The 17,432-nt window shown below is 39.1% G+C and overlaps 1 protein-coding gene across 4 annotated transcripts in view; it reads right to left on the minus strand.

Annotated features, from left to right (window-relative positions):
• NFIB (nuclear factor I B) overlaps positions 1–17,432 on the minus strand; it is a 178,792-nt gene that overhangs the window by 56,770 nt on the left and 104,590 nt on the right. For all 4 annotated transcript variants that reach the window (XM_062017371.1, XM_062017370.1, XM_062017374.1 and 1 more), the window contains exons 4-6: positions 6,369–6,437; positions 4,148–4,268; positions 2,220–2,338 (exon numbers count right to left, since the gene is read on the minus strand). In XM_062017371.1, coding sequence (XP_061873355.1) covers positions 2,220–2,338; positions 4,148–4,268; positions 6,369–6,437 — 309 coding nt within the window. The remainder of the gene's footprint in view (positions 1–2,219; positions 2,339–4,147; positions 4,269–6,368; positions 6,438–17,432) is intronic.

Genomic DNA, 17,432 nt, shown 5'->3' on the forward strand with positions numbered 1-17,432 from the left:
ACCAAGGACGGACGTTATGATCACTGTCTTGCAGTGTTTCTGCAGCAGCAGGACAAACTTAGAAAGTGATTGGAACCAAACCTAAACAGTTAGGAGCAAAAGGCTTATGCTTCTCTCAGTACAGTGATTTTTTTATACTGGACAATGGTATGTCTGTCCCTCTGAAAGAACGGAAAGACATCTTAAGGACAGAAAAAAAAAGTATCTCATAGTGTCTCAAATACAACCTGTCCATCATCTGATAAAACTTCACTAGGCTTAGCAACACTGGAGAATGGGATACGCAGGGAGAAATGTAAAAATGTGTATAAAATACACTGATTCAAGTATATCTCTTTTATTCTCCCTTTCTCATCTTTTGGAGCTCTCTGATCTATGAAACAGTTAAAGGCTGTTTCAGTCCAAAAGTCTAGCTACTCAATGGTACAGACATTAAGTAAAGATTCACTATAAATCTACTAAAGCAATCTGCACAATCTGAACACAACTGACAAATGTGACAGGCTGGTAAAACTGAACAAATCCAGTGTTCATAGAGCACAGTTCTTTGCAAGCATAATTCAAGAACTAAAAAGCAATTGAGATAGTTGGGAATTATAGAGATGATCTGAGAGAGGCTCTGTCAGCAGGATGTAGAGCACTGTATTTCTCAGAAGCCCCTACAGCTTGCTCAGCAGCACAAAAGGACTTCATTTCACAAGGAGGGCATATGTGGAGATCTCAGAGGAGCAATGGACTGTTTTCTCCATAACCACAAAAATAACTATTTAAGAGTCACAAAAATTGGTTGAAGTACAATCCTATCTTTTATGGAAAATTGTAACAATGTGTCATGGCAAAACAGGTAATAGTCACAGATGAAAAAAATACACAAGGAGAAAGACTCTGGTTGTCAGAACTCCTATTTCATTCTTCTTAAATTCAGTCATGAGAAGCTATGGGCAAGTATGGGGTTTTTTTAATTCCAACAGTGAATGCTGTAAACATATAGAAATAAGAAAACATCAGAACCTCCATGAGAAACAAAAATGATAAAGAAATGAAAAAGATTAGTAAACATTGTATGAGAGGAGCAGCCTAATGATGAGAAAACAGATCAGGAGACTGGCAGAACCAGATTAAAAGGAGACTAATGATAATGAAAATGTGAAAACAAAAGGCAGGTAAATTAAATACCAATCACATGCTACTTTGCACATAAAGATGAAAGAAAACTTAGCAGGAGATTAAAAAAAAAAAAAAGTAAAAAAAAACCAAGGCAAACTAAAGCAATATAAAAACGAGGTAAGTCCAAAGGGTCAGTCAGTAGTTACTGCAAAAATGAGACCTACAGTGAGCAGTGGATAGGGAAAAGGAAGGTAAACATAGGAGTATCAGCAAAGGATGCAATCGCATGACTTATTCTCTGTTCACTTTGACATACTTTGCTGCACATTTCCCACACTCTCCAAATAGCTACAGCACCTCAAGGATCCACTTACCAACACTATGAATACATATGATTTTAAACACATTTTCACATAACAAAAGTGCAGGAAAATAACACACAGTCATCTAGGTTTATAAAGCATCAAGGTAACAAGAAGGATATGACAACTAATATTAGTCATGACAACTAATTTTACTGTTCTGATAGCCCTAACTTTCTTCTCCACACAAATGTGTTTCTCGCTTCTGATAACCCAAAACACACCACTTATGAACACCCTTTAGCATATGGATATAGTCCTCCAGAGCTATGTGTGGCCTCTTCAGAAAAGAGCCTATTATTTTGACTCACATGGTATGGAGTAAATGCAGCAGTCTGTCTGTTAAAACAAAAACTGAGTAAACTAGTGTTGATTCAACCATAGCATGGAGAAGTTTTGGTTTTTACATAAAACCGTTGTGCTCAAAATCACAGAATCATACAATGGTAGGCTTGGAAGGGACCATAATCACAGTATGAACAATATCAAGCACCTCACTTGCCACATGTCTTTTCAAACAGTAGATAAGGCAGTCATAAGATGGAAAAATTATGATGTGGTTGTTTCTACCATACTCTATTGATGGTTGGTTATAACTACATTTACAAGACCAGCAAATACACATATTAGACATAAAAATAATGATTCTTTTTATGAAACATCATTTTATTACAGTAATGGAAAGGCATCTGTAGAGATTTATCATATATTTGAATATATTTTGAGGTACAATGGTCCCACGTTACTCACCTTGATCTCTTTCATGCCATGTCCGACTTCCCGCAGCTGGTGAATTTGGAGAAGGATAAAAGTCTCCTGTTGGGCTTGGCTCCATGTTTTCATCTATGGAGATAGTTTTGGGTCTTTTGCTGTTGAAGTAAAGTGAGGTTTGCCAGTGAATATGACATGCAGCTAGTAGTAGTATATAAACTGTTTGGATTTTAACAAATATTTCAATAGAAAGGAATTCAGGCAAACAAAGAACAATAAAGTAGATAATAGAGCTCAGATTAACCCACAAAGATGATGGCATTTGATAATATGTAATGCAGGTATGTGCTTGAATTTTTCACATGATTTAATATTTCACAAATAGAATGAATGGGTAATATATAAAAGTCTATGAGTATTTGGCTTGGACAACCACGAAACCAGTTCCTGTCACCTACCAAACTAAGATGGTGTCATGAGAGTGTTAAACACTGTGCAGAAACCATGAAAGCAAACCAAAGCACTGGAAAAGTATTAGTAATAAAGTTGAGGTAAAACAGGAACTTTTCTGAACTTATTAGTAAGGATAAAATGTAGTTTACTGTATTTCAGCAGGTCAAAATCCTAAGCTTTTCAAAGAGGTCTAACCTGAAACAAACTTTTCATTTTAGATATTTAACTGAAAACAACAAAAAGCCCATATTTCAAGTCACACTATATAAAATGAGGCAACACTTCATTACAGTGGAGAACAGTCAAGTTTCTTCATAACAATAAACACTGAATACTGAATAAATGCTGACTGCCAGAGAAAACTAGGATAAAGGTTTTAATGATGGCAGTGGTGGTGATAGTGTTGGTGTTGTTACTATCATTGTTTAGAAAACACTGTGAGAAATAATCTATTAATTTCTAAAAGGTACTAAGTGAACTGCCAAAATGAAAATACAATGGAATGTAATAGGGAAATATAAGCAAAATAACTCAGAAGCACCAGAAGCTACTGGAAGAGCACCCCAGCCTCCTGACAGTCCCATTAACCCTGTCATACTGTGCAGATATTTGCTGACTCACTGGGGTGTAGAAACATGAGGCAATAAGAGGTTCGTAGTGCTTACAAGTTCATCACACATAAGCCAGTTTCATAAAACTGAGGGGCCCCAGGGGTGTGACAGACAGTACGTTATCTGAGAGTCAGAGGAGGGCACAGTAGGTTCTCCACCTCTGTGGGCCTGCCAAGGTACTCCCAAGGCTCTGTGGTAGGGAATGAAGTCTTTCTCTGAGCTGAGTGAAATGAGCACATTAAAGCATGGAAGAAGTGGGTTCCTCAAATCAAACTGTTTGTAGCAGTCACATGGAGAACCTTGAAAAAAATCAAGAGTCTGTGACTACCTCCAATGCTCCTCCTTGTTCCCACTGTGCTAGGAAATGCCTCTTGCTAGGGTGACGCAGAAATACTTCCATGAGCTGGGGTGACACTACAGATAAAGACATCTTCTCTTTATATACCTGTCCTAATGTATTTTCCACAGGAAATAGTATCTGTCTCTTCTTTCAAGATGAAGGTCCAAGAGGGAGCCCTCAAAGACAGCCTTTGTGCCTGCAGCCACCCTGTGACATCGAGCCCTGACAGCAGGTTCCCATCTAGTAGACCTTCCTACAACTCACCAGCAGTTTCAGTATGTGTAGCCATTCTCTTGGCAAATGACACAATGAGTACATCAAACTCTGACAGATGTTATTATCGTCTTTGATATCAACAGCAATGACAGGCAATAATGACACCACTTCAAATTACAAGATTTGTAACACATATATCTGTACATATATTATGGTAATGTATACAAGTAGCCCAGCTCACAAAATCTGAGGAAATTTATAAAATAGTTGGCTATTGACAGCATTTGAAATGCTTGTCCTATACTATTTAACCTGTTTTCACATTACCACTTATTCCAAGTTTTTACCTGCTCGGTGGAGAGGACAAGGACCTCTGTAGATTTACACCCGAATTCATATCATGGTAATATGGCTGGCTCGGAAGCTCTCCAATAGGGAAGTTCACTCCAGTTCCCTGGGTTATGGGTGCTGAAAAACACATAATCATGATGAGTCAAAGATCTATTTATCATACTTTTAGCCACCTTTTAATTTTTAACACCGGGAAAATATCAAGATATTAGTACATGCAGCTAAGTTTCTGTCTCTTGCAGAAACCAAGTGCAGGCAAGTTCTAGCAATGTTTATATACCTGAAAAGACTGAATTATCTTACCCAGTCCCTAGAAATCCCTTAGCAGTTATGCAGACATAATATACCTGTTGCATAACAGATCACCTGGAATCATCAATATGAAAAAGGTAACATAACCTCAGCATAACATCAAGACTTCTGTAGAGGTCTTTTATAATGAAAGAGGTGGGGCTTATAAGGACAGTTAATGTCATTTATTAAAGAACTGAAAGAACTAGAAAGAATAAACTTGAGGACACACAAATTCTTTTTCCCTTAATGTTAACTCTTTGGTATTAGTAATAATCCTCTGTGCTGACAGTATGTTTTGCTGCCTTCTTTTTCTCTCATCCAGTGCAACACGTACTGCTTTGCTTATGTACACCTACACACAAACACACACACTCAGCATTATCTTCACCTCCTCACAGAGTCTGTGTACTGTATGTCTTGGCATTTCAAGAATAAATTACATGTAACATATTGTGACATATTTACCTTTGTTCACTGTCTGTGCATCATGCATTTTAACTACCTTTGGCACTTAAAAGAATAATTGCATGTTGTGTAATGTATCTGAAGGTTTGTATTTTTCCTGACAGTTAAAGTACAGCTCTGTTGCGGCTTGAGGTTAAACAAATGCATGGCAAGAAATCCCACAGAAACCACATGCTTTAAAGCTTATTATTAGAAGTATATTGTGTATAACAGCTGCAGAAGGTACAATTTCGTAATTTAACTACAATACTGATTCTTTTTTAATCTGAATGGCCTGGTACTTTAAAACATATTTAACCAACTGACAGCTAAAAGAAAGCTGTGTTTTGCACGGCCTCAGCCTCTTAACACAGCAAAAACATACCTTCAGCAAGCACAAAAAAAACCAGTATGGCTTACTGCAGGATGGCAATGCTCAGTATTTTGCTGAAGGACTGTAACTTTAACTGCTTAATTTCTGACCACAGCAAATGAAATAACACATGTATCTTAAGCCTCACTGAGTTAACTAAATTCCTTAAGCATCCTGACCTGGCATAAATGAACTCCTGTGCAAAATGTGGACAGACAGTTTTGGAAACTTGTGGTCCACTGATTTTGTTCTCATGTCATCAGAACAGAGATTTTCCTGGACCATTCAGTTGTTACAATGTTGGTGTCATTGCAAACACTTCTAACTATAACTTTCAAGTATCTTTGTTCACTTCCTAATGAAGTCTTACCAGGAACACTTTAACAGTGTTTATACTAAGGGGATAAAAGCAGAGTTCAGAAAGCAATGTAAAATGAAAACATGCACTGGTTTTATGTCATACCATTATAGTAAATTCTTAAAGGTAAATAAAGCATAATTTCTTATTTATATTAATTTTCTTTTTTCTTTCTTCAACAAAAGCTTCACCTGTCCTTTTAAATTTAATGTTACGGGGTTTTTTCATGTTCACGTACATAACATTTCTCATGCCAAAACAAGCCAACGTAATTAGAAATTTGATCACACCTGTGCTACAAGTAAAAGAAACACAAGAACACAATACATTGTTAGTCATCGTTTATATCCATATTGTGGTTTTTCTTTTAAGAGCTACAAATTCAAATACAAGCTAAAAGAATAATCAGATGGTTTAGCAAAATTCAAGAGTGTGTGGGACAACCTTAAAAGCTGCAGGTCTAACAAACAGAAGGGTTTGTTAAGTATGATAATTTGACTGACATACCAGTCTATTAAGCTGTTCAGAAGGTCACATAACAAATTGCTTCCATTTTTAAATATTGAATATATGAAAGAAGATTTCCATTTGTTTTACTACAAACCTGTGCAAGATGAACCGTAATATCATGGCTAAAGATACATTTCCTAAACAACTTACATCTTGGGGAGGAAAATAACTTAAAGGGAAAAAATGGCACTTGATTATAGTATGCTTTGGAAATTATTAAATGCTAATGATAACTTACTTCTGGACACTCTCACAAGTTCTGACACGTTGAACACACCGGATTTTACAAAACTGTCCTCAAGGTACACTGAAAAAGATCACAATACCATAATCAGTATAATGAGAAGATTAATAAATAACTATAGGTAAGTTTGTACAACAGCTACCAACAGTATCAACAGAAGCTCAGAAGTATAACACACAGACCGAAGTACACTGAAAGCTATTGACAGGATCTAATAGAGGTGAAATTTAGGGAAAGGTGTAAAATGATCTTCAGGAGTTATGAGAAAGTAATGTTTTAATATGTGTATGAAAACCTACAAGCAAGACACTGAGTTTCTATCTAATAATCCATTAAATGTCCAAAACTAGTTTGTTTTATTAGTATATTCAATTTTTAAGTCAGTATTAAACTAGGAACCCGAACAATTGAACTAAGCATTTTCACCATAAAGCAGTTCTGTCCTCACATAGATTTCTGCTAAATAGATTTTTATTTAACTCTTATTCTGTTGATAAGTGACTTTTCACAGTAATACACTATCATTTCTATTATGAAATCATCACCTACAAGGCAGGTGAGGTTTTACTATTATTCACAGTAACAGCAGGAGCTGGTCAAAACATCTGAGTTATTCAGTGAGGCTTTTATATATATGCGGTATTATATATGCAGAAACTTATGTTTAAGAGACCATATATTATTAGTTTGGCTTATGTTTACTTATTCTAAGGTAAATGTGTAAGACACAGTGTCCCCACCATGAAGTTTAGGCACAACTTTAAGAGTACTGCAGTGAAGCAACAGCTGATAGTCAAGACTTATCTCAGAAATGCCAACCATTTACCAACAGAAACACTAAGATCTATACCTGATACATGCTGCTGCTCCAATACTTTCACTTTTTTATTATTTTCAAGTGAGAAGAATTTTCTTATAGTGGTTTCTGTAATCTCTTTTCTGAATGAACACAGGTTTTTTTCTTTCAGAAATACACTGACATTTTATTCCCAACATTTCAATGACCAAAATGTCTCATTTAGAGTAAGAGACTCTAAATGTCTTCACCAATAAAACAAACAAACAAGTAAAAAAAGCACCTACTGGAATATTCACTGATTTGGAAAACTGTGATTCAGCACTATTCTTTTGGCAAGAAGAAACTGCTTTCACCTTCAAGTAATTTAAGAAAATATTGCCACTATAATCAGAAAAGTGACTGTAAAAGCAATGCACTTCAATTGAGGAGATGTCCTTAGTACATGTGGGAAATGGTTACCTACTTTTCAGGGTCAAACAAGAGAGAAGAGGCAAAAAGAGTTTCCACTGCCTTACTAAGCCCACAGAGCTGCCTCACCTAGTACTTTGGATATTATTTATCAGAGTAGGTATAAACAATGCACTTGACAACTCAAGCTGAAAGAATGTGAATGCATCCAAGTGAGCACATTTCCTGGTATCTCTGTTGTCCTGTTATGCCTGTAAGTGAATCTCGGTCTTCCCCAGCTGAAACACCATCCCAGGAGCAAGTGCAGTGTGCATGCTGAGCACCTGTGGGATCATCCTGAACAATGTTATGTCAACATGATCATCTTCTCATCTTGCAGTCAATGTCACTTTATGTGCCATTCCTGTATGTCTTTATTACTACAAATAGTTCTGTAGGTCTCCTCCTTTTTTTTCTTCACTTTCTTTCACATTCCTCTCCCTCTCATTTTCAAAAGCCTCACTCCATACACACTACTTTTTCATCTTACTCTTCTTCACCCAGATGTTGTAGGAGACCTGGAGACCTCTGCAATTTTATTCATCTCCAGTTTCTGCGGGAACTAAAGTTGTTTCGTCTGAAGAAGAGGTGGCTGAGAAGGGACATTTTTGCTCTCTACAACTACCTATTGTAGCAAGGTCGGTTCCAGTCTCTGGAAGGACAAGATGACATGGCCTCAAGTTGCACAGGGCGGGGGGAGGGGGGGGGGTAGGTTATGGCAGAGCTGTAGATTGGAAGTTATGAAAATGTTCTGCAACAAAGGAATTGTCAAATATTGCAACAGGCTGCTCAGCAAAGTTGTGAAGTCCCCATCCCTGAAGGTATTCAAAAGTAGTACATATGTGGTGCTTGGGGACGTGATTGAGTGGTGGAGATGGTAGTCAATGGTTGGACTTTCTGATCTTAAAGGTCTTTTCCAACCTCAATAATTCCATGAATCTATGATCTTCTGAATTCTCTCTCACTTTTTGTCCATATTTTTTGTGTGGATGAAAACATGACATGGCTTCTCAAATATTTACTTCTTTATTTGGCAGAATTTGGCATATACGTAGCATTAAAAAATTCCAGAGTTAACTTTTTCCTTTCTTCCTCATTTTTCATTTTTTACCCTCAGAATGGGCAAGCTAGATGAATGCTAATAATTGCTCTGACTATGGCAATCTTTCTTCTTTCTGCCTATTTCCTCCAGCATAAATGATCTGATGTAGCACACGGAAGTGATAGTTCCAAATAAAAATTTGCTTTCTTGACTTCAGTTGGCCTGTAAGTAAAATGTGGCTTAAAGCCAATGTACAAACATGGAGCTTGCTCTGCAGTAGAACTTTGCTGCTACTTATCCAAATACCACGACTTTGAAGCACAATTTCACTGAGAGAAGCTTTCTGCAAGTATTGATTAGTCAAGCTATCACTACAATGAGAACAATTCTCAAGGCTCATATTATAAAATGTTCATGTAGGATTTAATATGTAAGAATATAGATGTATACAAGTGTATGTGCACACATACACACAGACACATATGTTCAATCTTCAGCCTTTTCTCACCAATTCTTTGTTTTTCTCACAGGCAACACTGAAAAAAACACACAGCAAAGAGAGTGATGGAGTGTGTTTCTCTCCTTGTGATAATTAAATGGGAGCAGGGAAAAAATTCTGCCACTGAGTGGTACCACTGCTTATCACTCCCTGACAGAAGGATGAAGTATCACTGTTGACTGAAGTATCACTGTCTTTCACTCAGATTTCACTTTGCCTTGGATGGTCCAAAAAAAATTACACTCACACACAAATGTTTTGCCTGGCATTAGGAAAGAGAGGGGAAGTGGAAGCTTGAGTTTTTTTCTCTAGGTAATGTGACACAATACTGTTAAAAAGTTGACACAGCAATAAATAGTCTATGTCACAAGCACTAAACAGCCTCATCCTGAGCCTTGTGTTCTAACCAAGAAGGTGGATTCCAGTTGTGGCTTTGAGTGCAGAAAAATAAACACAGTATGTTCAGTTCCAGCACCAATGGACTTCAATAGTTCTAACTAGTTCTAACAAGTTAGGAAGACATTTCATGGTTGGTGTGTTGCAGCACTGTTCTTGACTCCCATCTGTGCAGGAGGAAAATGTTTTGTGTCATTAAACTGCTGTAATTTGTTGCAGAAACATGCACTCTCCAAAGGATAAAGGATGAAAAGCAAGACTCTACGCAATAGGACAACAGCACAGGATACTTTGACTTTATGATGTGAGACACTGCCTTTTACCTTGTGAAGCTGACCTCTCTACTGAGTAAAAGTTAATATTCATATTCACATTATTACACTGCATGCAAGAAAAAATATGCAATGATACTCCTCACAGTGTAGGTCTGTTTTTTTGATTAAGCATTCACTAATGCACTGCATGTATTAACACGTCAAAGAGCCTTAAATTAGCATTCTTGGTGTGTATTTCTGATCTCTTTGGCACAGAAACTAACACACTTGAGAGCAGTCTATTGTTCTATTCCTCACAGAGGATTTACTGTATCTTTTGATGGTCATGATAACATTTTACTGTCTTTAGCGTTCAAACATAAGCACTGAGTATTATTTACTAAAACTATCCTGAGAGATGACAGTTTCTGAAAGACATTCACTGATTGCCAGGTTAACAGAGGGGACCTAAGAGATGGAGGGAAATGGATACAGGTTCCTTTTCGGGGAGACAGGCAAATCCCTTACTGGCCTCCCATGTCTCCCCATTTGCCCTTGCACAGCTTGTCTGGGGCTTTGGAAGTTGAGGGCCAGGCAATGGAATATGAAGATGGAGGGCCACTTGAGGAGCTGCCCAGGGTGAGGCAGTCACTGTCATGCCTTAAGATTGCCTCAATTTAAAAAAAAAAAAAAAAAAAAAAGGAGGGTTACAGTAGTACGTGATTCCCTTCTGAAGGGAAATGATGGAATATGCCAACGGGATCCATCCCACAGAGAGGTCTGATGCCTCCCTGGGGTATGGGTTAGAGACGTTGCCAGGAACTGGTCTGGTGCAGCCAACTGACTGCTACCTACTGCTGGTAATGCAGATTGATGAGTTCACAGAGAGAAGTTCTAAAGCTATTAAAAAGAACTTCAGGGCATTGAGGAGAATGCTAGATGGCTCAGGAGCAAAAACAGTGTTCTCCTCCATCCCTCTCATGGTGGGGAGAATACTGAACAAATAAAGAAAGCACAACTGACTAACAGGTGGTTCAGGGGCTGGTGCCATGAACATAACTTGAGGTTTTTGACCATGGTGACATTTTTACAATATCAGGTCTGATGACAGATGGAATTTATCTGTCTCAAAGTGGGAGAAGGATCCCTGTGAATTAGTTACTGGGACTCATAGAAAGGTCTTTAAACTAGTTTTGATGGGGGAAGGGGATAAAACCAGGCCCCCTGGAGCTGAGCCTAAGGATGGCAAGCCAGTGTCAACAGTGAATCCTACACAACTGGCTGCATTCTTAAGATGTCTGTACACCAATGCATGCAGCATGGGGAATAAATAGAAGGAACTGGAAGTCTGTGTATGGGCAAGGGGTTATGATCTGGTGGCAATTACAGAGACATGGTGAGACAGCTCACATGGCTGGAATGTGGTCATGGATGGCTATGACCTTTTTAGGAAACACAAGTCAACAAGGTGTGGTAGTGGAGTTGCTCTTCATGTGAGAGAGCAGCTGGAATGTTCTGAATTCTGTGCAGGTAAGGATGAGAGACAAGGTCAGAGTTTGTGGGTTAGAATTAAGGGGCAGGCTAACATGTGTGACACTACAGTGGTTGTCTATTACAAGCCGCCAGATCAGGATGGGGAGGCTGATGAGGCAGCTGGCAGCACCCTCAAAATCACAGGCCATGGTTCTCAGGGGATTTTGACTACCCAGACATTCAATAGGAGGCCTATACGGCTAGCCACTTACAGTCCAGGAGGTTCCTTAACTGCATCAATGACTTCTTCATGCAAATGGTGCATGTGCCAATTAGGAGAGGAGCACTGCTGGATCTTATACTCAAAACCAAGCAGGATCTGATTGATGCATTGAAGACTGAGGGCAGCCTTGGCTGCAGCAACCACGACATGGTGGAGTTCAGGATCTTGTCTGTCAGGAACAGAATACCAAGCAGGATCTCAACCCTGGACTTTAGCAGGGCTAACTTTGGCTTTTTCAAGCAATTGCCAGAGGACATTCAATGGGACAAGGTAAAGGGGCCTGTATTCAAGGATCGCTTTTTCTAAGCTCAGGATCAGAGCATCCCAGCAGGTAGGAAATCAAGAAAGGGAGTCAGGAAACCTGCATGGTTAAACACAGAACTGTTGAGCAAACTCATGTGGAAGAAGACAGTCCATAGATCACGGAAGGAAGGGATGGCCACTTGGGATGAATAGAAGACTGTTGTCAGAGGATGTAGGGAGGCAACTAGGAAGGCTAAAGCCTTGTTGGAGTTACATACTGCAAGGGAGGTCAAGGACAACAAAAAGGGCTTCTCTGAATACATTGTGGATAAAACTAATGCTAGAGGCAATGTAGGCCCACTGTTGAATGAGGTGAGTGCCCTGCTGACGGAGGATACAGAGAAGGCAGAGTTACTGAATGCCGCCTTTGCCTCTGTCTATACAGCTGGAGACTGTCCTCAGGAGCCACATACTCCGGCAGAAGTCAGGTTAAAAGAAGGGGTTTTGTTTGGTTGATGAGGACTGGGTTAAGGATCAGTTGAGCAATCTGAATGTACATAAATCCATGGGCCCCGATGGGATGCACCCACGAGTGCTGAGGGAGCTGGCGAAAGTCATTGCTAAACCACTCTCCATCATCTTGTAAGTCATGCAGTACAAGAGAGGTGCCTGAGGACTGGAGGAAAGCAAATGTCACTGTCTTCAAAAAGGGCAACAAGGAGGAGCCAGGTAACTACAGACTGCTCAGCCTCACCTCTATCCCTGGAAAGGTGATGGAACAACTTATCTTGGGTGCTGTCTCCAGGCATTTAAAGGACAAGAGGGTCATTAGGAGCAGTCAATATGGCTTTACCAAAGGGAAGTAATGTTTGACCTGATAGCCTTTTATGAAGTTGTAACCAGGTGGATAGATGGTGGTAGTGCAGTGGATGTGGTTTATCTTGATTTCAGTAAAGCATGTGACATCGTCACTGAAAAAGTGTGGGCTGGATGATCACATAGTGAGGTAGATTGTTCACTTGTTGAAGGGAAGAATGCAGAGAGCTGTGGTCAATGAGGCAGGGTCTAGTTGGAGGTCTGTATCTAGTGAGTCCCTCAGGGATTGGTGGTGGGACCAGTACTGTTCAATCTATTCATTAATGACCTTGATGAGGGAACAAAGGGCACTGTCAGCAAGTTTGCTGATGATACTAAACTGGGGGAAGTGGCTGACACACCAGAATGCTGTGCTGCCATTCAATGAGACCTGGACAAGCTGGAGAATTGAGCAGAGAAAAATCTAATGAAATTCAACAAGGGCAAGTGTAGAATCTTGTGTCTGGGAAAGAAGAACCTCATGTACCAATACAGATTGGGAAATGAACTGTTAGAGAGTAGTGTAGGGGAAAGGGCCCTGGGGGTCTTGGTGGACAGTAGGATGAGCATGACCCAGCAATGTGCCCTCGTGGCCAAGAAGGCCAATGGCATCCTAGGGTGTATTAGAAGGGTTGTAGGCAGTAGGTCGAGAGGTTCTCCTCTCCCTCTACTCTGCCCTTGTGAGACCACATCTGGAATATTGTGTCCAGTTCTGGGCCCATCAGTTCAAGGACAGGGAGCTGCTGGAGAGAGTTCAGAGCAGGGCCACAAAGATGATGAAAGGAGTGGAGCATCTCCCTTATGATGAAAGGCTGAGGGAGCTGGGGGTCTTTAGCTTGAAGGAGACTGAGGGGTGATCTCATTAATGTTTACAAATATGTAAAGGGTGAGTGTCCGGAGGACAGAGCCAGACTCTTCTCAGTATTGTCCAATGACAGGACAAGGGGCAATGGGTACAAGCTGGAACATGAGAGGTTCCAAAGGAATATGAGGAAAAATTTCTTCACTGTGAGGGTGAGGGAGCACTGGAACAGGCTGCCCAGATGAGTTGTTGAGTCTCCTCTGGAGATATTCAAAACCCAACTGGATGATACTCTATGAGGTCCTGCTCTGGCAGGGGGGTTGGACTAGATGATCTTCCAACGGTGCTTCCAATCCTTAAGATTCTGTGATTATGTGACTGTCATTATTCTTAAAACTCTGAGTTTTGCTAAAAAGACACTTCTGCCAAAACCACCATAATGTAATTCTGTCTAAACAGTCAGTAACTTCTAAAACATATAAGTACCGGTGGATTTTTTTTCTGTATTTCCTTGTAGTTTTTGTACGCGGAGAGTACAAAATCTGTCTTCTCTCCTTACTTTTTTTTACAAAAATTTGTTTCTGAAAAACACACTTCCCCAACAATATTACAATAACCAGAACAGTGCCATAAAGGATGCAAGATAAACCAATTAAACTGAGCAGCAATGATGATCAAGTTCCTCTCATACAATCAGTAACAGGAGAACCCTTCAGTAATGCCTCCTACTGCTGTAGAAGTAATTCTCTCCTAGTCCTTAAATATTTCCACTCTATTCCTGTGCTATGCCTCCAAGAGCTGAGTTAAAAGTATAGCTTTTAACCACGCTAAGATTTAAAATAGAAAAAAAAAAAAGAAAAGAAAAAATTGGTTTAACCTACTGAAATATATTTTCAGTTTGCGCTAACATGTATTGTAAAGGGTTTGTTCTCATATTACTTAAAAGCTTACCAGTGACGTCTGGCTTTACAAAACTTTAACCAGCCTTTTTTATGTCTTCTGATTTAATTGTGCTCTTATGAATAGAACTGCTGTCTATGTTCTGCTGCATTATTGGCCAGTGCCAAAACATGAAATTGCTTCCTGGTGTCATTAAATATCTTTTTTTTTATTTTGTTTTTTCGCTGATACAGTCTGACTTTTAACAACTTCTAAAACTGGAGTAAGAATCCAATCAGTGCAGGAAACAATTTGTATTACTGTACTTTTATTTGTGGATCTTTAAAAAAAGAAATTATACAGCACTAGACAAGCTTACTAGCAGTGAGACAGGTTCAACATCAGTAGCTATCATCAGAAGAAAGCCCAGAAGCTTCAGTCTGTAAAAATACCTTCAGGTGTAGAAACACCAATAGAGAACTGTAGCTTGACTATAAGTTATGTAGTGTAATGTTCTTGATGCTGCTACAGGTTTGTTTTGCCTCTGAAAATACTACAGTTAAATAGCAAGCCCTTTCATTACATAGCTTCTTTTGTTTGGGTCTTTGAAAGCCAATTTTTCTAGGATTATCTCTTGATGCTCCCTGCAATACCTAACTTCAACGGGAAGCTGTTGCATTTCAGCAGGGATCCTACTGGCACACAGCTACTATTCACAGTCAGAACTGGTAGTGAAAAATTAAGTCTCACGGTGTTCATACTATGTTAGCTTACAGTCAGTAGACTGGCAGTTTGTTTTCTTACTGCAGGCCGTATTTTCAAAAGAGTACCAGAAACAGGTTCCCACTGAACTGGAATTTCTTAAAGATAGTTAAGGGTGGATAACATGAGCAAAGGAATAACAGAAGATTTTAGTGTTGATATCCATTGAGACAGTTGAACTAAGGTCTCACCAGAGAACAAGGCTATTTTGGTTATGATATGACTGTCTCCAGCCTTGTTGCATATCCACAGTTTGTTTTGGTTTTTCCTGACAGTTGCAATGATGTTTGTAACTGGGAAAGGAAACAAACCTGTTAAAAAGATCCCCTGACTCCATTGAACTTGCTATCACAATAAGGAACTTCTAAGAAGCCGCTTGTGCTGTTTTCAAAAGCAAATGAGATTTTCAATATTCTCACGCTAATAACCAGAACTATGATATATTTCAATGTTGCGATAACTTGAAGAAGTAAACACCTGGCTTAATGGATTCTAAAATTCATGTACTAGAATCGAGAGAGTTACCCCAAAACCTAGTAAGAAACAGAAAAGGTAACTAATACAAATGCCTTCCACTCTGAAAGGTCTCAGCTTGTATACAAACTACAGCCAAGATTTAAAAAGAGGTTGGAGGAGCTGCTTTTTAACAGCTATAAGACTACCAAGTACCTAAAAGGAATTTTCTGGTGCCAAGGCACTATTAAACACAATGTCATCAGAAGTGCACATGGCATCAGAAGTAATCACAGTATTACTGATTTACACAGTAGGTTCATAAAGAAGAACAGCCAATGTAAACAAAAATTCAGAAGTAATCCTAAACCAGTAGGCAGTAGTAAAAAAAAAAAAAAGAGCTCAACAATCTCTGCGGGTTTCTGATTGTTGAGAGAGCACAGCTGCACATTGCTCCAGAATGCCCCACCCAGCTCAGGGCTCAGAGGCTAATGAGGAAGAGTATCACCAGCAACCACTGGCATTACTAATTCCTGGAGCATTTGAATAAGAAAGAATTCCACAAAAAGTCAAGCCCTGGTCAAACCCAACCCTCTTTATTTGAAGATCAGTATCTAAGATGGTATGGCTGCAGGCATACAGAGATCAGCAAGCATTTGAGAATATCCACTCCCCTGCTGAAAAGTGAGGTGAATATATGTTTGTTTAAATATAATTCTATGTGAATCCCCAAACTGCTACTATGGCATCAACGCTTCCACAAGAAAAGTTGCTTACAATCACAAAGCCAGGGAATATATCTTCTATTCCTATTAATTTGGAGGGTAATTCCCCATCAATAAGAGGGTAACTTGTGATATGGTAAAATAATAAAACCATCTGTGCTCTCAGTTGTTCAAAACTTAAAAGACATTTTTTATTGTGTTTCCAAAAGACAGCAAAGTTCGAGGTCACATTGCTTTTCGTAATTTACTTCTGAAATTACACATTCTAAAACTTAAAACTGAAAAACTTCTATTTAAAACAGTCATAGAGAGGCAAATTTATTACATATTTCTTAGGGCTTTATCCAAAAAGAATGTTCTCCCTATGGCTGCTCACACATATGAAAGCACAAAAAAGCCTTTGGGGCTCTACAGCTGCAAGAGAGATTTGCATATGGAGAGATAGGTGAGGCTGGTTGCAAGCTTTTTGGCAATATCTTTAATTAGGACAAAAAAAATAATAGATGGTGATTTCACTTGGGTCTTCTTTGGAAATCATTCTCAGAATAGAATTTCTGGTGAAAATAGAAGGGGAAAACCAATTCCAGAGCAGGGAGGCTGGGGTTGGGGATTCACATACCTACGTCTCACTCACATTAAGGATTTTATCATTAGATTAATTCCCTGACAACGTATCATGTGTTACTGTGGATGAAACAAGAAGAGAAACTCTGGGGAGGAAGGAAAGACAGGGAGACAGTCTCTCCGTGTTCTCTCTCTAAAAGCGTGTCACTCCACATAAACAATGCAATATTCATCAGCCCACAGGCCTAGACCTGAGTCATCTGCATTCCTCATTCAGTCCTGACTGACATTATAAAGTCTGTCAAAATCATGTGAAATTATTCCTTGGACTAGTTAAAGCGGAGAAAATTTTATCAGGGAAATGTAAAGCTAGCAAGTAATACTTGCTAGGAAATTTAGCTCTAACAACTTCTGAACTCAACTGCTTGGATAAAAGCTAAATTTTGAAGAAACATCTTTACTCGACAATGAGGTTCAAAACTGTCTATGTCAGAATGGCTAGGTTTTTCACCTTTGAAAAGTTACCTTTTGTAGTCCTCAATGCTGTACATGAACAGCTCTGAAATTTTGAAGTGATCTGTA

This window comes from Colius striatus, chromosome Z, assembly GCF_028858725.1.
Source record: "Colius striatus isolate bColStr4 chromosome Z, bColStr4.1.hap1, whole genome shotgun sequence".
Classification (NCBI taxonomy): Eukaryota; Metazoa; Chordata; class Aves; order Coliiformes; family Coliidae; genus Colius; species Colius striatus.